The sequence below is a fragment of the Gossypium arboreum genome, chromosome 7 (assembly GCF_025698485.1).
Source record: "Gossypium arboreum isolate Shixiya-1 chromosome 7, ASM2569848v2, whole genome shotgun sequence".
NCBI classification, from domain to species: domain Eukaryota; kingdom Viridiplantae; phylum Streptophyta; class Magnoliopsida; order Malvales; family Malvaceae; genus Gossypium; species Gossypium arboreum.
Window position 1 is genome coordinate 76,792,982 of NC_069076.1, and position 24,289 is coordinate 76,817,270.

Below are 24,289 nucleotides of genomic sequence, written 5' to 3' on the forward strand. Positions count from 1 at the left end.
GTTTTTTTGTTTAGTTTCAAGTTTGATTTTTTTGGGTAAACCACATCAATTGTCCCTAAACTTTATTTAATTACATTTCAATCACTCAACTTTCAAAAATTACATAATAGTCACTAACGTTATAAAATTGTTATATTTTTGTCACTCGACTATTAACTTTTATTAAAAAAATAATGTTGCACTTAAGTCAAAGGGTTAATAGCTAATTTGGTTCTTGAGCTATAGTTATAAAATCATTTTAATTTTTTAAAATTTTCTTAACAATTTTAAAATAAAATTAAAAATATTAGACTAAAAACTATTAGAAAATCTATAAAAACAATTAAAAATAATTTTTTAATATAAACATATTTAAATATGTATAAATCTAAAAAATATTACAAAAAAGTCTGCTACCCTAGCAAGTCAAAGCCTGCCGCCGCTGGCATGAGTATCTAGGTTTTCTTGTTTCTTGTCTTTTGTTTTCTGGCATTCTTTCGTCTTTTTGCAAATCTTTCTTCACAAATCAGCCTTTAGTCACTGCTTGAATTAAGGATTATTTAGATTGGTGTTCGATACCTGCAATAATGGAAATTGCATTAGCAGGTTTGTCACTTAATGAAGAAGAGGATGAAATTTTGAAAATTCCAATGGATCTAATCCTAGGAAGAGACAGGAGCGAATTCCAACTAGTAGGTTTCTTCCTAACAGCCAGTATAATCCACTTTCCAGCCATGAAAAGCACGATGGCAAATTTGTGGCATTTGGTCCGTGGAGTTCCGGGATCTGGGAGATAAAAGGTATATATTCCAATTTTTTCACATAATGGATATGGAGCAAGTTATAAAGAGGTCACCTTGGACTTTTAACAATCACTTGTTCGTTCTTTACAAATTGCAGTTGGGGGAGGACCCGTTAAAGGTGCCATTAATATTTACCCCTTTTTGGATACAAATTCATGATGTCCCTGATGGTTTATTTTCTGAAAAATTAGCAGTACAATTGGGTAATTTCTTTGGGAATTTTTTGGAGTATGATGGTACAAATTTAGGGAAGGAGAATCGTAACTACATGCGTATAAGGGCCCAGATTGACATCAGACGACCTTCAAAAAGGAAAAAATAGGTTTTGTTTAATGGAAGATGTTCATATGTCAGATTTAAGTATGAGAGATTATCTCTGTTCTATTTTTACTGTGGCCGTTTGGGGCATAGCGACTCGTTTTGTAAAGCTAAAATGCTGCTTAGAGTGGAAATTGTAGAATTAGGGTGGGATCTGTCTTTGCGTGCCTAGTCATGTAGAGCTTTATCGATGAATAATATCTGGCTTCGGAAAGAGGATGATGAGAATCATGAAGGGGATAGGAGAAACAATTAGGCCCCAAGAAATCGAATATGGAATGCAGATAGCAATGGAAAGAGTGAGAAGGCTATCGATCCAATATTGGGTTTTAGCCTGAAAGGGGGATCCTTATCTTATGACAGTCAAAAGGAAAAAATACAGTCAGAATTGATGCAAACAAGGATGGATCACGACTTGGAGGTGGTGTCATTATTGGAGAAGAGGGAAAAAAGAGAACTAGAGGAGCGAGGGACGATTTCTTAGAGAACGAAGATATGGACTGCTTAATGGTAAGGAGCAGGAGACTAATGGATGCTAACCAATTATTATCGGTAGCTGCCAAGAGGCAAGCCGACCGGGCGCAATGAAACTCTTAAGTTGGAATGTCCGTGGTTTGGGGAGACCACCGACGATACGAAGACTTCGGCATCTGCTGAAAACGCACAATTCCCAAATTGTCTTCTTTATGGAGACAAAACTTGATAAGAGACAGATGGAATGAGTGCGACGAAAATATGGTTTTGGGAATGGTATTGAGGTTAATTCAGATGGCAGTAGAGGAGGTTTATGTTTGGGATGAAGATTGGATATTTTGGTTATTATTCGCTCTTATTCAAAGAGACACATTGATGTGGATATCGAGGATAAGGAATTAAAAGTTAAATGGAGATTTACAAGTTTTTATGGATCCCCGTATGCACATGACAGGAATAATTCATGGGATGTTCTGAAAAGTCTAAAAGTTGATGACGACATCCCTTGGTTTATCTGTGGGGATTTCAATGAAATAATGTACGAATCTAAAAAAAAGGAAGGGTTACCTAGGGATGAAAGGAGAATGGATCTATTTCGAAGAACTCTAGAGGATTGTCAACTGTCTGATATAGGATATTCTGGTAGATGGTTCACGTGGGAAAGAGGTAACCTTCTAGAGACGAACATTCGAGAATGGCTGGATAGAGGAGTGGCTAATGCGAGATGGGTATCCATGTTCCTGGAGGTGAAAGTGCAACATTTAGTACATTCTTTCTCAGACCATTGTCCTCTTTTAACTGATACAAGCAACGTAGGGGAAAGATTGAGGAACAAAATTTACAAATTTGAAGCCTGGTGGGTGCTAGAGGACTCTTTTCTTAGTGAGGTTACGAAAATTTGGGAAATGTATTCAGGAGACTTAATGCAAAAGCTAGAGAATTTGAAGAAGGACTTGGCCAAATGGGCTGGACTGATCCAAATAAATCGACAAAAGAAGACGAAGGTTCTTACGGCTAAATTAATCGATTTATATGATGCTGATAGAGATGACAACAGTTTAGCTGAGTTGATTGATACAAAAATACAGTTAAACTTTGAAATCGAGAAGAATGAGCGGTACCGAGAACAAAAGGCCAGATTGAATTGGTTGAAGTTCGAAGACAAAAATACGACATTCTTTCATAGCCAAACAACACAACGAAAGAAGAAAAATTGTATTCATAACTGACGATGGCAGAGAAACGAAGACCTTACAGGATATGGAGGGAATCGCTCGCTCTTATTTTCAACAACTTTTTTCAACAAAACATAGGGATTCTTATGAACATCTGTTGTCAGGCATTGAACGTTGCATACATGAAGAGGATAATAAACATTTAACTGCAAATTATTCAAAAGAAGAAATTCAAATGGCAGTGTTCGACATGGGGTCTACGAAAGCACCGGGAGAAGATGGACTTCCAGGACTTTTTTATCAGAAATGTTGGCACATTATTGGAGATGAAGTTACCAATTTCTGTTTGCACCTTTTAAACGGTAATATGGAGGTTAGATCCCTTAACTCTACACATATTGTACTAATCCCAAAGAATTCTAGCCCTTATAATATGATGCACTTTCGTCCGATTAGTCTTTGTAATGTTCTCTATAAAATTTTGGCAAAGACTTTTGCAAACCGCTTTCGAAAAGTGATCGAAAAATGTATAGATGTTGCGTAAAGTGTCTTTGTGCCAGAAAGACTAATTTCTGATAACGTGCTGTTAACATATGAAATTGTATATATGTTGAAGCAGAAGAGAATGGGTAAGAAAGGGTTTATGGCAGTTAAACTCGATATGAGTAAAGGATCGAGTGGGAATTCATAAAACAGATAATGCTTCGAATGGGTTTCGCAAAGAAATGGGTAGAGACTATCATGCAATGTGTTACTACTATTTCTTATTCAGTGGTTATGAACGGACATTTAGGAGAGGAATTTCAACCAACCAGAGGGCTTCGTCAAGGTGATCCATTAAGTTCATTTTTATTTCTTTTATGTGGTGAGGGATTATCTAGTCTATTGCGGATAGCAGAGCGAGAAGGAAGTCTAAGAGGAGTCAAGGTTAGCAGGAATGGTCCATCGATTTCACACCTTCTATTTGCCGACGATTGCATCTTATTTGGAGAAGCCACAAGAAAATGAGCGCATTTATTCAAAAACATAGTGCAAGAATACGGACTTTGCTCGGGACAGTGTATGAATTTCGATAAATTAACGATATTTTTCAGCAAAAACACTTCAGAAGAAGAAAAGCAAATGGTTGTCAATTTACTGGGTGTTCGAAGTTTAACCGAGCCAGAACATTATCTAGGATTGCTGAATATGGTGAGAAGGAGAAAGAAGGAAGCTTTCAGAACTTGAAGGATCATCTTAAAAAACGCATTGATAACTGGTGTAACAGGTTTTTATCGCAAGGAGGTAAAGAAGTCTTTATTAAAGCAATTCTCCGAGCAGTTTCGACTTACACGATGGCATATTTTCTATTGCCAAATTCTCTATGTGGTGATCGTGAAAGTATTATAGCGAAGTATTGGTGGCAGAAGGGACACGGGAAAAGTGGAATTCATTGGTGTACTTGGAAGAATATTTATTTTTTAAAGGAGAATGGTAGCCTTGGTTTTCGAAATTTGAGTCAATTTAATGTTGCGTTGCTTGTTAAAAAAGGATGGCGTTTGATTCATTATCCTAATTCTTTACTAGCCAGGGTTTTAAAAGCAAAATACTATCCGCATTCAACTTTTTTAGAGTCTCAGTTAGGAACTTTACCTTCACTTACCTGTAAGAGTATTTGGGCAGCTAAGGGGCTCCTTCAACAAGGCCTAAAAAGGCACAATAGGTCAGACAGTATGCTATTAGAACTTGTTTCGAATCTTATTGATAGTACGACTAGAAACTAGAAGGTAGAGCTAATTAACCATACCTTTTACCCGGAGGCAGCTCACAAAATCTTACAGATTCCATTATCAGAATCAGCCCACGAGGACTTCCAAGTCTGGAGGGGCGAACTAACAGGGGAATACTTAGTCCATAATGCCTATAAACTATTACAAATTGCTAATCTGGATTCTAGTTATTATTTGTTACAGGCCGAAGCTAAGGAATTTTTTAGTAAACTATGGAAACTACAATTACCACCTAAGATTACAATCATAATCTGGCACATATCATGGAATTACATTCCTACATTGAGCAATTTACGACATAGAAGGTTAGTGACTAATGCCAGATGTCCCCAGTGCAGTGATGAAAATGAAGATTGTCATCATATTTTTTGGCAATGTTCCACAAGAATAGAGGTCTGGCAACTTTTAAATTTATCATGGATCACAACTTTTGCGCATCAAGATTTCTGGGAGTGGCTCACCCTGATCTTCAACCAAGGAACAAACGAACAATGCAGGTATTTTTGTTATGGCTTATGGATACTGTGGCATTCAAGGAACCAACTGTTGCATGAACGGGTCCACACAACGAACAGAGACCTCGCACAGAAAATTCAGGATCGTGTGGCAGAATACAAAGGGATTAAAGTTAAAATGACTTCATCACATACGAGGCACAATCAAAGAAATGGGGAAGACGTATCGATTATGAAGATCCAGTTCGACGCCGCGTTTAACAACAGAGAGTTCAGATCAACATCGGGGTTGGTAGTTAGGGGTCCGATGAACGAAGTTTTGACCACGAAATCGATTATTCATCGTAATGTTGCTTCTCCGTTTGCAGCGGAAGCATTTGCAGGATTAGAAGCAATTAAGTTAGGAATCGAAATGGGTTTTCAGGAAATCCAAATACTGGGCGATTCTCTAATAGTAATCAAGAAAGGTTAATCATCTACAATAGATTACTCAAACATTGGAGCCATTATCAGAGATATCCAGAGCAAGAAACCATATTTTCAGAAGATTGAGTTTAAACATATACAGAAAATAGAGAACACTAAAGCCCATATATTGCAAAGGAAGCACTACAGAATAGCGAGAGAAATCACCTGGAGAACGAGGAGCCGATTCAGCGTGATAAGAGAGCAGAGGAACAATGGACTAGAAATCTAGACTAAGAAGACTGGAAGAGAACTTATGTCTACAAAGAGATAGCAAACAATGAAAACCTTGGGAAACGCTATCGTCAAAAGGAGAGAACAGATGGGAAAGCTGATAAGAAATGTCAAGAGCAATTAATGGGTTTCAGCCGTTGGAAGATTGACTGGGTGGAGTAGGTTTCCTTTTTTCAAGGCATATTTATTTTCACCGTTTCACTTTATTTATGTTTTCTTTTGTTATTTTTTAGTGTTTTGTTATTTTTTTTAATGTTTTATTTTTTTAATGTTTTGTTTTTAAGATCTGAGGTAGGCCGATTTGAATTTTCGGCTCATCTTTACAAGCCTGAACCCTTTGTAATTTTTAGTTTTTTATCAATAAACACCCAGTCAATCATTGGTAAAAAATTATTAAATTTAAAGTTAAAAAATTTAAACTAATATTTCTTGTAAATTTTATTATATAAAAGAATTAAAATTTCAAACTAAATTTCATTTGTTTGTCATAATCACATCAATTTCATGTTATTTTACCTAAAAATTTCTTTGCAAAATTTATTTTATTTTGTTTTATTTTTTTTTTAAAGCGCTAAAACCCTAGCAAAATACATCTAAATACAAGATTTGAATTCCACTATTAAGCCGATTATTACTGCTTGAGTTTCCAAGAAACAAAATCTAGGTTTGCAATACTACTTTCATTCTTAAGAATCATAAAAACTTTTACCATCAACAATCTATTTACCGGATTTTCCTAATAATTATTGAAAAAAAAAGGAGCAAAAAATTAAGAAAGAAAAGGGCAATAGAGAAAAGCAAAATGTTTTATTACATTGTTTGGGTTCCTCGGTAAATTTCAAAAAATTGAAATTTGAGTTTTTTTTAATTATTATACAAATTACCCTAATTCATTTCTAAATTCATAATTTATTTTTTGTAACTCTCGTTACTAGATTGATTGGGTTTTTGAGTAACTTTTCGTTTTAGAATTTTAAATTTTTAAAATTTACAATATAAAGTGCTCTTCTTCTTCTCCAAACCTACCATTTCTTCTCCCACATTTCAAGTGAAGAATTTACTTTCAAGTATAAATAAAACATATATGTTATTTTTAATGATATAGGAAGAGTGGAGCCAATGCGGATATGCATGAAAAAAAAAGGCAAAGAAAGATGAAAAAGAAGAGAGCATAAAACAAAAAAGCACATGAAAAAATGAGTAAGATCAAAATGAATGGGTATTTTTTTTTTTGAAAGATCAAAACTATGATTTTGATGAGATTGAATGTGGAAAAATTAGCTGCAAAACTTTTGGTTTTTCTTTGTTGCAATTGATTTTTATATGAATTTTTATTTATTGTTGTATTTTTTTAATGGGAGTTTAAAATTGAGTGACAAAAATATAACAATTTAATAACGTTAGTGATTATTATATAATTTTTAAATGATTAAAATATAATTTAAAAAAGCCAATATAATGTATAAAAGAAGAGAAAATTATCTATGAACAAACCTTGCATTATTTGTTGTGATTTGAATTTATGATTTAAGTCTTAATTATATGTGCAAGGCTCTAATTTATATTGAGAGAAAGATTGTAGATTTAATAGTTTGTATTTTGTTAGATATAATTTTAATTTTAATTGATACTTATGAGTAAATTGAAAATAATTTTGTTGGTGAATTACAAGAGGATGATAAAGTTTTAATAGTAATGTGATTAATATGATTCGAACTCAAATCACACATGATGTCGTGAACACTTTGACCATTAAGCCAACAGATGGAGTTCAATTGAAAATAAGTCTTAGTGAAAAGGATATTTCAAATTTAAATTTAAATTAATATTAATATTAATATTTACATGATTCACACTTGACAAATTATTTATCACCTATTAATTAAATATATAAATTTGATATATTAAGTAATACATCAAATATAAACCATTGAATAATTGATGCATCATTGTCATTGTTAATTTAATGTCATCATTGTTTTTGAATTAAATTGTATAAAAATAGGATTAAATATGAGGAAATGCATAAATATAAGCACATGTACGCCTTATTCTCTCTCTCTTTTTTTTTTTAAATTAGTATGTCCAATAAATAGTGAAAACAATTTAAAAATAATAAATAATGACTTGAAATTAACAATATTGTAATTTTGAAGATTAATAGGAAAGTAGGTAAGAGTTGGTAGATTTATTGTAGTTGGAGAAGACCCGTAAAAGATCTAAAAGAAGAGAAATTGAAAGGATTAAACATGTTTATTTAAATATGTTATTCCTGAGTATTGGTGGCTCTGCACAAATTTGAAGAAATAGTTAGTGCAACCTAAACTAAAACAATTAATTTAAATTTTTATAATATAAATATTGCCCAAATGATAATGTTGCGGAGTCAAAGCTCCACATGAAGAGAGCTCAAGTTCTATGGCTAAACATGAGGTGCCAATATTTAGGGGGAAGCCCAAGAGATGCTTAGCTCAACCATCAACCAACACGACTGGATACCCAACCAACCACCTCACTATTCATACGTTGATTATGAATCTGATCAGATGCACACAAACCATGGGTGCACCAAATACCCCATCAATTTACACATGTAAAATATATATTAATTTAAATCATATTCAAATTTATTAATATTACGATATTTGAAAATTTAATTTTATATGTTTTAAATATTTAATATAAATTATTTGTAAAATCTAATTTTAATATATGAATCATATTTTAGATAAATAAAACTATATTAAGTTCACAAAAATTTCGTAAGTGATAGAATAATTTATTAAAATATAACTTAATCTTATTTTCCGTGTCTTTATTATTACCGCAATTCCATGTTATTACTATTTTGATATTAATAAATATTTAACTTAGATTATAATACAAATAATTATGGTAATAAATTGTTAATATTATGATGTGTATATATAATATAAAATTTAAATGTTTTTCTAAGTAATTAATATAAATTATTTGTAAATTTAAAATTGCTTAAATCTAGAATTTTCAACTTTTTAAATTGACTTATAAATTGTTTTTCAAGTTGAATGTTAAAGTTAGTTAAAACAATAACATGGGATAAGAATATCAATAACTTTGGAAATGAAAATTATCCAAGCATTATGTTTTAGGTATGCTTTTAATTTTTAATTTTATTTTAAAAAACAAAAGAGTATATACTTCCGTCATCTAATTTAATTTTTATAGACATAAGTTTAATTTCTCAAAGTTGTATGAATCTAGACGTACCAATATTTACTAAACTGAAATTTCTCGTATCATTTTTAAATAAAATATTTAAGAATATATTTTAAAATACAAGCATGAGCATGTATAATTTAGCTGAGGCTGAAGATAAAAGAAAATGACAATTTGCCTGTGCTGCATTAAGAAAGGCATATAGGAGCTACTAATTGGACATCAATCATAGTCCTAACTCTCCCCCTTTAATCAATGGCACTGATGACTTACAGAAAGGCATTTTAAGATGTGGGAGGTTGAATGGCTTTCAACCTTCGGGCAACTTCCCTCATTGAAGGCCTGGATGAAAGAGATTCACCTGTACACATTACGGCCAAGTGAAGCACCTCGATTAGATCATGTTGAGGCCCTGAATACCATAGCCTGGCCATGAAAAATTCACATCCTTGTCCTTGAGCTAGAAGCATGCTCGCCCACGTCACGATGTTGAAACCATTTCCAAAGGAAGAGAAAGATGGATCCAAGGCTTTCTTGTCGGATAATAACACCAAAACAACAACACCATAACTATACACATCGGCCTTATCAGAGACACGGCACGTCATGGCATATTCGGGGGCAACGTATCCGAAAGTTCCTGCAACATCAGTAGTTGCATGAGTCTCAGATGTGCCAAGAAGCCTAGCAAGGCCGAAATCAGATAGGTATGCATTGAAGTGTTTATCCAAAAGAATGTTGCTTGGCTTGATGTCACGGTGCAAAACTCGAGGGACACACTCATCGTGCAAGTACATAAGGGCGCATGCTATGTCCAGAGCAATCTTGTGTAGCATCCTCCATTCCACAGTCCTCCTTGAGCGCTCCTGAATGAAATTTTCCAAATTGCCACCAGGCAAGTAGTTGTAGATCAGGAACATTTCAGCCTCACTAACATGGTAACCTATAAGAGTTACAAGATTTGGATGCTGCACCCGTCCTAGAGTCTTGATCTCAGCAGCAAACTGTTGAACACCTTGAAACCTACCCAATGACAGCCGCTTCACCGCAACCACAACTCCTGGAACTACTTCAGCCTTGTATGTAGCTCCGAACCCTCCACTACCAATGCAGTTTTGGAGATTGAAACAACCTGTGGCCCTAACAACATTTTCATATGTCAGCTGTATGCTGATACTATTGCAAGTTACCACCTCTTTTCTCCCCGATACATGATCCGATACAGCATTGCATGCGAATTTCTTCATGCATACAAGGAAGAAAATCAATGCTATGAGGACAGAAAAAATTACTGAAGCCGACGTGATGGAGGCAATTTCTATTTGATTGAACTCACTGCGAATTTTTTGTATGTTTTCCCTGGGAGAACGGCCCCCTTGTGAAATATTTCCAAAGTGATGTCGCTCCAATTCAGAGGATGATTGATCAGTGTGACATGGCTGAAGGTTAGGATTTTCTTTCACACTTTCACAATTTAATGAAATCGAATTCAGAGGGATAGATCCAGTCAAATTGTTGAAAGAAACATTGAACACTGAAAGTGCAGTCATGTTACTAAAGCCAAATGGTATCTGCCCAGTGAGCTTGTTATGATCTAACCGCAGAGCACTGAGGTGCTTGAGCTCAGCCAAATCAGGTAGTATCTCTCCTGAGAGAGAATTTGAAGAAAGCTCTAAAACTTCTAACGGTGACAGTTGAACTAAATCCCAAGGCATCGCACCTGAAAAGTTATTATTAGAAAGCGAGAGGTACCTTATCTCCTTCATCTCTCCAATATACGACGGAATAGGACCTCGCAATCTGTTTTCACTGAGGTTAAGCTTAAGCAGAGAAACCATGTCAGTGAATAATGTAGGAATTGAGCCAACAAATTCATTGCTCGCCAAACTCAAAATTTTCAAGCATTTGCAAGTGTGACCCATGTTTAAAGGAAGTTCACCTACGATTTTGTTGTTGCTAGCATCAAAGATCAAACCATCCAACCTTAGACAAGGATCAAAAGAATATACAGAAAGATTACCTTCAAAATTGTTCCCATTCAACCAGAAACCATAATTCAGCTTAGCAGACAAAGTATATAAAGAAATAATAAAGGGAGGAACTGAGCCAGTGAACTGATTCCTGCTGAAATCATGCAATACAACAAATTCACTCAATGAAAATGGGGAAGGACCAGAACCAACATTTATGAGAGCATTCCTATAAAAGAAAGAAGAGTACAATCCAACCAGGTCCATATATGACATTGACAAATTCAAGGAACCATTAGAGCACTCACCATGAGAAAATCTTGAAATGTTCCCATACAAGGAATTTTGGCTGATATTGAATACAACCATGCATGGAACAGGAATTGCGGCTGGAAGCGAACCAGACAAGTTATTGGAGCTCAAATCAAGGAAATACAAGTTCTTACAATTACCAAAGGACGCAGGTATTTGTCCAGTCAAGAAATTTTGTGCTACATTCAACATTTTCAAGTTAGAACATGATCCCCAAGTCTGCGGAAAAATGCCTTCCAAATTCACGTTTGGCAGCCAAAGGACATGGATACCGTAAAGTTTAACAATACTCTCAGGCAGTTCACCCTCAAAAAAATTGTAATCTCCCTCCCCGTACTCCTCTTGATGAAACATAAAGCTGGAGCCTTTTCTTGAAAACAGAGGACCATTCTTGTTCTTCAACACAAGCAATTTCAACTGCTTACAATCCCCCAAAGTCGGCGGTACAAGTCCACTCAAGAAATTCCTGGACAAGTCCAACGCTTCAAGATTCTCGAGTTTACCAAGACTTGAAGGAATATCATTTTGCAATATATTAGAAGACAGTATCAAAGACTTGAGCTCACCACAGTTACCCAAGTTGGACGGAATTGAACCTGAAAGCTCATTACTTGCAAGATGGAGATGCATTAGACTCCCACAATTTTCGCCTAACTCATTTGGAATTTCACCACTCAATTTATTGAAAGAAAAGTCAACAACTTGAAAACTTGTAATCGGCCCAAAAATTGCAGGAATGGTTCCATTCAATTGATTCCCAGATAAATTAATAACCCTCAATGAAGTGCACTTCTTTAAGGCGGCTGGTATAGGACCATGAAAAGCATTAAAACCTAAATCAAGAACTTCCAAAAGATTAAGCTTTCCCATTTCTAAAGGCAGCTCACCAAAGAATTCATTGAACCCAAGTAACAAAACTCTAAGCTTTGTAAGGTGGCCAATAGCAGGAGATAACCTACCCCTCAATCCAACAAATGAAATATTGTCATCAACATCAACATGCAAACAAGGATATAGCAAAGTAAAATTACCTCTAACTTTATCACCCTTCACTTCTGCTGTTTTTGATGCAGAGAGTTGAAGTACAGAACATGTAGAATTGAGGTTAGAGGAAAGATTAAGGGTGATGACTCGACCTTCAAGTGGGTCACAAGAAACACCATGCCAAAGGCAAGGGTCTTTATCATTTGGGTTCCAACTAGAAGTGAACCCTAGTGGGTCTTCAACTATAGCAGATTTGAGTTGCAGTAAAGCATCTTTATCACTTAAAACAACTGCCAAGCTAACTGCCTTGCACACCAATAGACTAGCAAGAACAGAGAAGAGAAGTGTAATAAGTGAAAGACGATGTTTTTGAAACTTGGGTGCGGGTGGCATCTTTCTGCTGCCCTGATGGAGGTTTCCGTTTCAAGTTTCAAACGACGAAAGGAATAAAAAATGAAAAAAAAGAAGCTGTAGGGGTTGGCCAGGGAAAAGCTGAAAAGTGAAGCGAGAATTTAAACATGGAGATATGGAGATATGGGCGGGCTGGAACTCGAAAGGTAGAAGGAGTTTGATTTGAAGTGTGAAACTGGGGAACTGCAGAAGTGTAAAAGGTGACAACGAAATGAACCGTCAAAGAGAAGAAATTAGAAAACAGATGGAGACGGAAGATTGGGTAAAGTTCCAAAGTGTGAACATAGGACTGTAGAGTGCATGAGTGTCTAGGGAATTAAACTCAAACAAACTCCTTTTCAGTACTATTTTCCTTTTTCCATCACATTTACCTCCTTTAGTTTGTGTCAACTTGTATTAGTCACCAATTTAATTAACTAATGTAATTATGCCATTCGTATATTCTTTCTTTTTTCTTTTTCTTTTTTTACTATATTTGCAATTATATGTAATTATATGTAATCAAGATCTGTCGTTATTGATTAAAAGTCCAAACGAAAAGAAAAATAAAGCCAAAAATATGATTAAATAGAAGAATAAGAAAAAAAAGGTCAAATATCTTTGGTTGAAGATTAGTTTTGTATTAAGCTTTGGATTTTAGTTTTATTTTTAAATGGGTTAGGTTTGAATTTTAACCCACAAAAATACAAAAATAAATCTCCTTCTTCGCCCTTAAAAAGGCCCAATCATAATCTTTCTTGCGGACCATCCCTCGGATCCGACCCGTTTTGCCACTGAACCCAATTTAAAACCCAAATTACATAAAATTCGCGCGCATTCCTGATTTTCAAATTTGAAAAAACCGAGTGTCTTTCCAATTTCCAAACTCTATCTTGCTCTCTCTTTCAGGTAAGTTCTTCTCAATGATTTGTTGGGTGAGTTTTATTAAAAGGAATATTTTTCAATCCCTTTTGTTTGCTGGATTTCATGATGGTGTTGAGATGGAAAGTGAAAGGAATGAAGCTTTGAGGATACGCATGAAACCAAACGTAAAGCCTCTTTGATTTTTATTTTGTTCATCAATCAAATTAAGATCAAATTAGCAATGAAAATGTTATGGAAGTAACAGAGAAAGAACAATCTGAGACACACCTTGCTGGATTAGAAGAAATGGAATTGAATATCTCTCATATTCTATAAAGGATCGAGCGCTTTACACAATTGGCAACCATAAGCATTATTAATCACAGTCCTTTCTGGTTTATATACGCAGTTGTTCATAAATTATATAACTATTTGTTTTCATTTAACTTATGGAGGTTTCGGAGCTATTGGAATCAAGGGAGACAATGTTCAAGGAACTGAGCAATGAATTTGAACAACGGCTGATCTCTATTGTATAATCTATAGATGGATGAGATTCTTTCCTTTTTTTTTATTTCTAAATTTAGATTTATGGTTTTGTTTTGGGATACATAGAGAGCAGATGAAGAAATGGCGGGAAGAGATCAAGGAACTGAGATTAGTAGATGCATCAAACGAGGAGGCTAGTGCTCTGTTGAATAATGCTCGTTTTTTGCTTCAGAATCCTATATTTGATTCTTGAAAGGTAAACTCTCGTATTGTATTCCATTTCAAATTCCATGTACATTTGTTCTTGAACATAGAAGTTAAGTGATTTGTTGAGGTTAGATGGTTTCCAGATTTTTTAGTAGTTTCTGGTTGGAATAATAATTAAATCCATTCGCTGCTGTTTTTATATGCTTTCTTGATATCAGCTAATATGATGAAAATCAATACGTGCCTAAGGTATCCCATTCTTAATTACTTGTTTGGTAGATAGAATTTACAATGTAAAAGCCTCTTTGAAAGGTAGCCCTCTTGTTTTCACTTTTTTTCTTATAGTAATAAAAATTAAATACAAATTCCCTTAACAACCAATTAAATTTATGAACGTGAAGCCACGTGTGAGCAATTTTTTTAGATGAAAAGTTTAGTAAGACATGGCATGGTATCACCCATGTGCTATATAGATGTATGTCCCTTAAGACATGCCATGATATATGGTTGTACTTATCAACCATAGAATATGTATTTATTGCCTGTTTTTCTTGTATAAAAATAAGGCTACAACAATTGCAGATTCATGATGGTTGCATTGCAATGTACTGCTGCTACAAAACCTGTATAAACGTGGATTAATTATAGGTTAGTTGACTTTGATTCTTTAGTAGCAGTCTACGTTTTTGGACTTTCCATTTTTTTATATGCCTATAGAAGGTATAATCCTTTTGTTTTTGAAAGTCATATATCAACATATTCATGTTCGAACCTAAATCTGCATCTAACAGTCATCTGAGTGCAGATAATATAGGTTGCACTTGCAGAATTTCGTAACTGTTGAAAATCGTAGTTGCAGAAATTAAGAAATGGATTACAAGATTTAAAGCATATGGTTTCTGCCTAGAAACTATTTAAACTCCTCTTGTAATTTTATATTGCCTGCTTGACAATTTGAAGCACTACTCTACTGCAGATTTATATGGTACCACGGATAGTATAATACATTGAATTTACATAAAAATCCCAGCACCGTCTGAATCCCATGAAATTAAGTAGGAAATCACTTGTCATTGCCAATTATAATTAGAGCCTGCTTCGATCTAATCTCAACAGGATCTTGTCGGTGTATTTTCTTTATTATTTGTATTATTCAACAGCTAAATAATTTTTTGATGCAGTGATCTGTCCATATGGATTATAATCTTCCCAATTTTCTCTCTCCTTTTTTTCCCAATATCTCTTATTTTTTTCACACATGTTGATAAAATTAGTATTAGAACTTTTAAATATAAGGAATTGACATAAAAGGTTTGTCGTGTGGTATTGCATCTGATCTTTTCAGGGTTCAGTTTTGATAAATTGATGGTTGATTTTTTTCTTACCCTAATAATTCCATTTGTAGAATTTAGAAGTTCCAAGATGATTCCTTTTTCTTTTTGGTTATATTGTAACAAGGCAATATTAATGATTGAATACTTCTACTTTTGATAAAACGAAAATTCGATGATGCATTTAGCTTGACAATATTATATTTCACCTTAACCCAAGACTGCATAGATTGGAAACTCAAGTGCAGCATCAAGGTTCTTAACTACTGTCACATGGGTTTGAATATAAAATGAGATTTTCCGTATGACATCATGATTTACGGTTATTTCTATCATATATGGATCATCATAGAGCAATGATATCTTAATGTTAAAAAATTCCATCAACAATCTTTTCTATCAACTACCTAGTGGTCCAGCAGTGATTATAAATATATAGGATTCTCCCTTTGCTGCATCAAACTCATTCTTAGCTCTACGCGCATTACCATTGAAAAGAAACAATCCTTTTGTTTTTAGAGGAAATGGAGAAAAGAAATAGAATAATGGAGAGTTCCTATCAATTCACTACTGCGATACTCCTTGTGGGGTTATATTTTTCCACTAGATTTAACATAGCAGAAACTGCTCCAGTTTGGTTCCCAGCCCATGCAACATTCTATGGTGGGGTTGATGCTTCTGGCACAATGGGTAAGTTTAAACAACTTTTTCTTCCTCTCCATTGTGCTGGTCTCAATTCATATAAATTATTTTCTATAAAAGAGCTGTTGATCTTGAACAGATGATTATTGATTACCATGTTGGTTTTCCCAGGAGGAGCTTGTGGTTATGGTAATCTCTTTACAGATGGTTATGGAACAAACTCAGCTGCAGTGAGCACAGTTTTGTTTAATGGTGGAAAGTCATGTGGAGGCTGCTATCGAATAGTTTGTGATGCCAAAAATGCACCCCAATGGTGTGTCAAGGGTAAATCAATTACGATCACCGCCACCAACTTCTGTCCTCCGAACTATGCACTCCCAAGTGACAATGGTGGTTGGTGTAATCCTCCCCGACCACACTTCGACATGTCTCAACCTGCGTTTGAGACCATAGCCAAATACAAGGCTGGAATTGTACCAATCCTCTACAGGAAGTATGAAATTCGATTCTTCCCTTATAACCGCAGTTAAGTACTGTAACATTTTTATCACGATATTAGTAACTGACATCACCGGTTTAAATCCTTGTGGTTACCAGGGTTACATGCAGGAGAAGTGGGGGCATTAGATTCACCATCAACGGAAGGAACTATTTTCAGCTAGTACTGATATCAAACGTTGGGGGTGCTGGAGAGATTAACAAGGTATGGGTAAAGGGGTCCCGGAGCAATAAATGGGAAGCAATGTCGAGAAATTGGGGTGCCAAATGGCAGAGCTTAAGCTATCTAAGCGGCCAGAGCTTATCCTTCAAGATTCAAGCCGGCAACGTAAGGACTAAAGTCGCTCTTAATGTGGTACCTTCCGGTTGGCAATTTGGTCAGTCCTTCAAAAGCAACGTGCAGTTTTAGATCTTTGTTTTATTTACACCTTTCATGCATTTGTTTTGCATTTCATTTTTGCCATACTGTTTTCTCCCAAGATGTAATATAGAAAGTATTAAGCACTTAGGTTTGCGGTTTGCGGTTTGCAATGAAGCCCAGCAACCAAGTTTGTTGAGTATTTAAGCCCAACATTGGCAACTGTATTCACTTTGTAGGAACATTGAAATTTAGAATCTTTAGTCCTTAAATTACATTTATCCAGTTCCCAAAAAATAAAACATATTTAAATGCATAAACTTCAAGCTTGAGCTAGAATTTTGAGGTGTATCATTATTGCAATGTGAGACTTAAATCTTCAATAAAATTATCCAAAATAGAAAAACTTGATCTTCAGTAGATTATATACTTTTGAGTTTATTATATGTCCAAGCACATAGTTTTATGCAGAGTTCATAGCACTTATCACTCTCTCCGCTTCTTCGCGAATAGACAAAAGGTTTGTCTTTATCTCGATAAAAAGCCTGTTCTCAACGAGGCGAACAGGCAACCATATCTTCGGCTTAAGATCAACTAAATACCAGAGGGTCGTCTGAAATTCTTCACCAAGAGATGCTTCTTCGCCTTCATATTTTCTTTTATTAAACTGCAGAGCCCATCAATTAAGAAAGTCATTAGCCTTTGGATAATGAACCTTACATTCACTCATTAAAATAGATATTTAAATCATTCAAGGTTCAAACCTTACATACACAACCTATTCATCCAGAAAAATCTGGTTGCAAACTTGCATGACCTTAGAAAGGAAGCGAAAATACAAAGATGCCAACAAGAAAGATGCAACTTTGTAGATGCAACCCTGAAGAGCAACTCTGGGCAAACAGCACTCAAAACCCGGAATAGACCACCAGCGACAACATAAAATGGGACAACAAAAATTGCAAAAGTAAAAGTGTACGTGAAGTGCATTTGTGATAAGAGAAAAACAAGTGATAACTGTGCCTAAAGCCAATGCAAATTCATCATATCATACAGTTCAGTCATTTGCTGCAGAGGATATAAACTTATAGCACGAGCCAATGGATCAAAATTCTGTCTCGGTTTAGCAGGAAATGAGATCTTCCTTTCGGGTGGAAATCCCCTGTTTTCAAGGGTGCATTAATAACCATTTGGGCTAAAACGGGTTTAATTTTTCTTGGTTTTCCCTTGAAAATTCTAAAAGCTAAATATTTTTTTTTATAAACTTTAACAATGAGATTGTGACTTTACACTTCGTGAAAACCAGACTGAAGGAGAAGATTTAAACGTACACAACAGCTTAAGAATAATTAATTCACTACCTGTTCGATCAACCATGTTCCTTCAAACATGGTGAAGTCACCTTCAACCATCTTGAATTGAATCTCACGCTTTTTCCCAGAAGGCAAAATCTCAAGATCTTTCTCATAACAATCTATAACTCCTTTAGCATTAAATTTCAAACCCAATGGCAAGCTTTGCTGTCCAATCTGTCAAAAGAATGTAACACACTGATTACATCGATAACAGAAGACAATCACTCAACCCAAGGACCAAACATCAAGTAATTATTTATAAAAGAATACTATTAGCAATCTGAGATTGAGGGACATGTATCATCAATAAACCAATATTTATAAATTACAAACATGTGCTTGGCTGGTCGCCCTCACTTCCAAGGTAAAAGTACAATAGAGGCCTTTGTACTAGGAGTCAAATTGCATTTTGTCATTTTACTCAAAAAAAAAAGAAGGTACAAATTAGTTATTATATGTTAAATCAAAGGGAAAACTAGTCTTTTCAGTTAAAATTTTCATAAATTTCTACTCGTAAAAAATGGTATGGCTGACAAAATAATCAAAAAGTTACACATGGCGTGCCTTTGTGTACCTCATAAGACCAGTTTTTACCAACAAAAATTTTAACAAAAGAACAATTTACTCTATAACTCTATAATCTAACATAGAGGGACTAATTTGCTCAGTTTTTTGAGTGGAGGGGGCAAAATGCGATCCGAGTCCTAGTAAAGGTAATGGAGTGAAGGAAATGGATTCATTGCCCAGAATATCAAAAGATTAATATAATAGAGCTTCTCAATCCCAGTACTTACATTCTACTCTCATCCCTCTGTAGGACTCAAGGAACTCAAAATAGCCCTTTTTCTTTCTCCAAATGATCCACCCAGCAATTGGCACTCACATTTAAACCCTCAACATGTGCAACAAATTCCTACTCATATTTAGATAAACCCAGAAACGCCTTCATTTTGTTCTAAAAATCCTAAATTTGTTTGCATCTTACTTAAAAGTTTTAATTAACATAAGTACGACATTGCCAAAGTTCACATGCAACTGAAATTTAGATAAACAGAAGACAGAATCAAAAAAGGAAATGAAAAGAAACGGGAGATAAATGATTTACCTGATAAAGTCGAGCAAATTTGTGTTTCTTTTCGACAACTTCGCTGACAGCAAGACCCGGAATAACATCAGCCAACTTCTCATAGTTGGTCAAGATGTTCCAAACAGCATCGAGGTTGGCTTCAATCCCAATTTTGGACCGAATTCTACGAGAATTCCCTCCAAGCTTTTTTATCTCAATAAAGACACCGTCTTCAGATAATGGTTGTGTCTCACCATCTGAAGAAACAATCCCATCATCGTCAACGTCAAAATAAACATCATCCTCCTCGTTTGTGGTAGAATCAGAGTTAGAGCAAAAAGGGCAGGGCCTGAATTTGGAGAAAAGAAACCTGGGACAGGGAATTGAGAGGAAAAGAGAGGCGGTGGCTTTGTAGGAGGGTGGTGGGTGGAGAAGGAAGCGGGTGGTGGCGGGGAAAGGCGGGAATACGACGGTGGAAACAGCAGTTAGCGAGGGTGAAATTGGAGAGGCGCGCATATTTTGTTTAGCTCAACTGAAATAGCAGCACAGCCCCACATTTTTCAGTGCTACTGAATTTTCAGGGGATTTCCCACCACCCGCTTCCTTTTAGGAATAGCACCATGAGGGTTAAAATTAAATTAAAATAGAAAATGCGACTCATACCCAATAGTTTTATGCCGGTTGGGCTTCCTAGTGACTCTCTACCGGCACTTAAACCCTAATTTAGATCCATTTTCATTTTGGGCTTGGTGAAACTTTGATTATCATAAGTACGAAAATTACCCCAAGAAAGGGTAGTTTGTTGGGACGGAGGTAGAAAAATGGAGTTCATTGTAAAAGGTTAGCTAAAGAAATTTTTTGAACAAATGATATTAATTTCTTTTATTATGTATTTGTTTTGAATTATCAAATATTCAATTCTTACTTAATCTCGAATTTAAAATTAATAAATTACTAAAAATTTTGAAAATATATATTAAAAAACATATATATCGATTAATCTCAAATTTCATTCTTAAATAATATTTTTCACTTTTAGATTTAGAAATTTTAGAATGTATATATCCTAAACGTGAATCCAAATTTGTAGCAGATGACATTACATGGAAATTCTACAATTCCATTTGGAGCAATTTAGAAGGATGGTTTCTAAAATGTCAAAATTTTCTATTTCAATTTGCTTGGATTCAATTTTAGGCTGTGTTGACATGGCATGGATTGAATCAAAGAGATTAGAAAATCACAAAATAAAAATAGACTAAAACTTAAAAAGTAGAAATACATGAAAGGCTTGAAGAAGTAAACCCTAAAACAATCCCTCTTCTTCTCTTCTACTTTCACAAATTTTATCCATGGGTAACAAAGGTTGGGTTTGTTCTTTGTTGTCGCTGATGGAAGAGTATTTATAAGACTTGGATTATCATGTTTATTTTTCAAGTAGGCTCACATCTAACTCGATTTAAAAAAATAGATTTAAATTTTACCTAAATCCAACCAGATTAAAAATGTTAAATTTTGTTTGGCCTGTTTGTATTAATTTTTTTAGATATTTTATATAAAAATAAATTTTAAAAAATATAATACATCAAATACACTAAAAATATTAAAATAAATATTTTCAAACAAATTGAAAATACATTAAAAAATTTATACTTAAATAACATTAATGTGGTTGCAACTTAGCAAACAAATACCTATAAAATAGTAACAAAATTAACAATAAAAAAGAGCAATATAATAGCGAAATGGTAGCAAAGCAACAACAAAATAACTAATTTGGGATGGACCCAAGTAAAAAATTCTACTCGAGGCCTAGTCCATTTAGAAAATAGGCCTTATTTTTTTGTCTAAGTCTATTTTTCGAGCCTATATTTTTATCTAAATCCTCTCACTTTTTAACGGACTTATAAACCTAGACGAGTATCAGATCATCAGTTCTAAAAGACAAAAAAAAAAAAAAAAGTAATTAGGGTAGGTTGTTGATAATGTGAAGTGAAAGTTTTTCTTCAAAATATGAGGTTTTGATTTCTGTTAGATTGAGTTTTGTTTTGTGTTGAGGATAATGGGCAAAGGAGTGATTTCCTTTCCTATTCAAAATATTAAGTTAATTAATGCAACATCCATGTCACAAAACAAGTGGAAAATTTTCAAAATAATATGCCACATTAGCATTTTTACACAGCGGGCAAGACAACACGAAGCAGTTGACGGCCCATTTTTTACCCGAATTATTGGTTAACATGAGTCTAGCAAACTTGTTTTGACTGAAATTCTCAAGTCAACAATGCAATTGGATGAAAAAAAAAAAAGTACGGTTTAATTGATTTTTTTTGGTCTTTTAAACACATAATTCTATATTAAAATAGGAATTGTTGTTGACTCAAGAAAAAATTGTTATTAAACTTGCTAAATATAAAAACGATGAATGATTAAAATATAAGAAAAATAATTTTTGTTGTCTTCACAAGTTATGATGGATAAATGATGACGTCTATCACTCATTTAAATTCCACCAACTACCAATAGTTTTTCTTGAAAAGTGGGTGGCTTTTCATCAGTTTCTTAATTTGTTTCTATTTTAAGAGCATTTTAGAATAATAAATGATGTCACAAGTCAATTTGGACTCATGTTATCTTAAGTTTTATATGTTTTTTGTTTGTTTTTCCATTATTTAATAAGTTTTTAATTTTAAAAGTTTTTGTATGCTCTTGTAGTACATTTTTTAGTTTGGCTTATACATGTAACCTTAATTTTACAAGTGATTTTAAGGATGTTTTTGTTGTTGTCCTCTCTAGTTTGGTAAATGGTCAATTCTTTTTTCGATTTTTGCTCGCCGCTTTGGACCATTCGAGGTTGATTTCCTTATTTATTAAGCGCTTGCAATCACTCTAGCTGTGTTGTGCTTGAGTTGTAACAAAGTCAATTGTCAACGTGTCATGATGTTCTATTGATGTTGAGACTAAAGCCTTTATTGTGTTGATGGAGCTTGTCCTTCACCATTTACGACGAGTATTTGTTATTTTTTCCCCATAAATTGTATAGTTCCGTTCATTGAATGAATTAATGAATTTACCTTTTTAAAAAAAGCATAATAAAAATATATTTATTCTAGCATGATAAGAAAGACTATAAGGAGAGTATCTTGTTTTTCCATGTCATCCTACTACCATCCTTTTAACTTTTTCTTGAAAATTCATTACAACAAAATAGGGTTATAGTGACATTTTTTACAACTTATACCAACAAAAACAAAAGCACCGCAAGAGAAGACGCAAAAGAAATTTAGAAAGAACTAAATAAACAAAGCCTTGAATCCAAATTGAATCCAAGTCAAAACAAGAAGAAAAAAAATTGTTTTTAGAACAAAAGACTAAATTGATAATAAACTGACACCAAAATTAAATAACTCTCTAAACCCCCTTCTTTTTAATTTAGCCGGGGTTTGAATATATAGAGAAATGTTTTCTAGCCTAACTAGGTTAATTACAAGCCATAAGGTTGAATAAAATGTGTTGCACAGAAGAAAATTGTTGGAAAACCGAGTTTGAAAAATGCAGCAGAAAATGTATTTGAGGAAAAATTAGAGTTTAAATTTTTTTTTCAAAAATAGGAACTTGGTTATGATATCTAAAGTAATAAATACTTAATTAAAATTGTACCTTTTTTACTCATCTAAGATGAACGCTTCAACCTAGCAGTCTTCTCCGCTATCCTCAAACTCACGTCTGTCGAGCGTAAACTCGCTTCGAATCATAAAAATTTTCACAAAAATTACCAGTGGGGTAATTTTACAATTTCTTTAAATTCTGGGGTCAAGTTGTAAATATTAAAAATATCTCTATAAATTCTCTGAAATAATTTCATCAGTGAATTTTCTCTCTACAACTTTATCTTAAATTCAAGTATTTGAAAAATAATTACCCATAACTCTATTTATATAATGACCCATTGCTCAATCATCGAAGAACCACTATCGTTGACTATCTGTCGGCCACCGAAATGTCACAGTCACCAGCACCGTCATGCCTGGCAGTGCCATCGCAAGTGTGACACCCTCACGGCACTCTGAGCCAGTTCAGCTATTTTCGGTTTGGTCCGAGCCAGTGACGACTTGACCGGTTCGATCTAGCCACCGATTGGACCGCCGGCCCTGTTTCACATACAAGGCCTGATTCGACCAGTTTTTGGGTCTCGGTCTTGATTTTGGGTTCTTGTGCCCAATTTTCAATCTCAGGTCTATTTTCAAGTTCAATTATCCATTGGACCAATTGTCTGGCTTAAAAATTAATTTCTAAAAATATTATATTTATTTAAATTTATTTGATTAATTTAATTTTACTTGATCAAAATTAATTTTTCCAAAAATCACTAAATTTTCCAAATTAATTTTTCAAGAAAATTCTTTAATCAAAATTTCTAGTTGAACAACTCTCACGACTGCCTAATTTAATTTCACATCAAATAAAATCCACTCAATTAAATTATTTTTGAAGTCGTAGAATTTTCTTCTAATTCAAATGTAGTCCGATCGAGCTTTTGTTGAGTTGCGAAAGAGCCAATTAGACATATACAATTAGGCTCAAGTAATTGCTATTATATCTAGAAGTATTGTTCTGATAATTCGCACTTTATTATAGACTATTTACGAAAGCAATTCATCCAATTGTTTAATCCAATGACCCCGTCATGTGTGTGTTACCCTCATATGATATCTTTAATTCCCTTGAGCTAAATCTGCTCACTCAATACAATCCTATTTTATCTCGTTGTCACCATTGTATCTTTTTAATGATTAATATGATCACTATCAACAGATGGCTGTGATAAAATGATCGTTCGAGAACAAGCAACCCGTGCCCACTGTTAGCTTGAAAGATCAACTCAAAATCACCAAGATAGAGGGTGAATTAGCCTTTAAGAAAATTTGTGGAAGCAGCGAAAGAATGTGCAAC

The 24,289-nt window shown here is 34.2% G+C and overlaps 3 protein-coding genes and 1 long non-coding RNA gene across 4 annotated transcripts; 1 reads left to right on the forward strand and 3 right to left on the reverse strand.

Moving 5' to 3' along the window:
- Positions 1 to 286: 286 nt before the first annotated feature.
- LOC128295190 (uncharacterized) lies at positions 287 to 5,875 on the reverse strand. Its single transcript, XR_008285529.1, has 3 exons — positions 4,536 to 5,875; positions 4,392 to 4,434; positions 287 to 558 (listed from the first exon to the last, which is right to left on the reverse strand). It is a non-coding gene; the product is annotated as an uncharacterized LOC128295190 (long non-coding RNA).
- Positions 5,876 to 8,926: 3,051 nt separating this feature from the next.
- Positions 8,927 to 13,043, reverse strand: LOC108458020 (LRR receptor-like serine/threonine-protein kinase RPK2). The gene has a single exon (XM_017757249.2). The coding sequence runs from the start codon at positions 12,527 to 12,529 to the stop codon at positions 9,155 to 9,157; it is 3,375 nt and encodes a 1,124-aa protein (XP_017612738.1). The 5' UTR covers positions 12,530 to 13,043; the 3' UTR covers positions 8,927 to 9,154.
- Positions 13,044 to 15,882: 2,839 nt separating this feature from the next.
- On the forward strand, positions 15,883 to 17,584 carry LOC108457637 (putative expansin-A17). The gene is made up of 3 exons (XM_017756692.2): positions 15,883 to 16,107; positions 16,231 to 16,552; positions 16,657 to 17,584. Exons 1-3 carry the CDS (start codon positions 15,942 to 15,944, stop codon positions 16,964 to 16,966), a joined length of 798 nt encoding a protein of 265 aa, XP_017612181.1. The 5' UTR covers positions 15,883 to 15,941; the 3' UTR covers positions 16,967 to 17,584.
- On the reverse strand, positions 17,270 to 19,964 carry LOC108457636 (uncharacterized). The gene is made up of 3 exons (XM_017756691.2): positions 19,376 to 19,964; positions 18,277 to 18,444; positions 17,270 to 17,582 (listed from the first exon to the last, which is right to left on the reverse strand). The coding sequence occupies exons 1-3, from the start codon at positions 19,850 to 19,852 to the stop codon at positions 17,379 to 17,381; spliced, it is 849 nt and encodes a 282-aa protein (XP_017612180.1). The 5' UTR covers positions 19,853 to 19,964; the 3' UTR covers positions 17,270 to 17,378.
- Between the last annotated feature and the right edge of the window lie 4,325 nt (positions 19,965 to 24,289).

What these genes read in the sequence shown, in the direction of transcription:
- LOC108458020 (XM_017757249.2), bottom strand. Translation starts at nt 12,529, where the DNA reads ATGCCACCCGCACCCAAGTTTCAAAAACATCGTCTTTCACTTATTACA.
- LOC108457636 (XM_017756691.2), bottom strand. Translation starts at nt 19,852, where the DNA reads ATGCGCGCCTCTCCAATTTCACCCTCGCTAACTGCTGTTTCCACCGTC. An exon ending in AATTTGCTCGACTTTATCAG is followed by an intron (nt 18,445 to 19,375) that starts GTAAATCATTTA and finishes TTCTTTTGACAG; the next exon opens with ATTGGACAGCAAAGCTTGCC. An exon ending in GAACATGGTTGATCGAACAG is followed by an intron (nt 17,583 to 18,276) that starts GTAGTGAATTAA and finishes TGGGCTCTGCAG; the next exon opens with TTTAATAAAAGAAAATATGA.
- LOC108457637 (XM_017756692.2), top strand. Translation starts at nt 15,942, where the DNA reads ATGGAGAAAAGAAATAGAATAATGGAGAGTTCCTATCAATTCACTACT. An exon ending in TGATGCTTCTGGCACAATGG is followed by an intron (nt 16,108 to 16,230) that starts GTAAGTTTAAAC and finishes TGGTTTTCCCAG; the next exon opens with GAGGAGCTTGTGGTTATGGT. An exon ending in GTACCAATCCTCTACAGGAA is followed by an intron (nt 16,553 to 16,656) that starts GTATGAAATTCG and finishes TGTGGTTACCAG; the next exon opens with GGTTACATGCAGGAGAAGTG.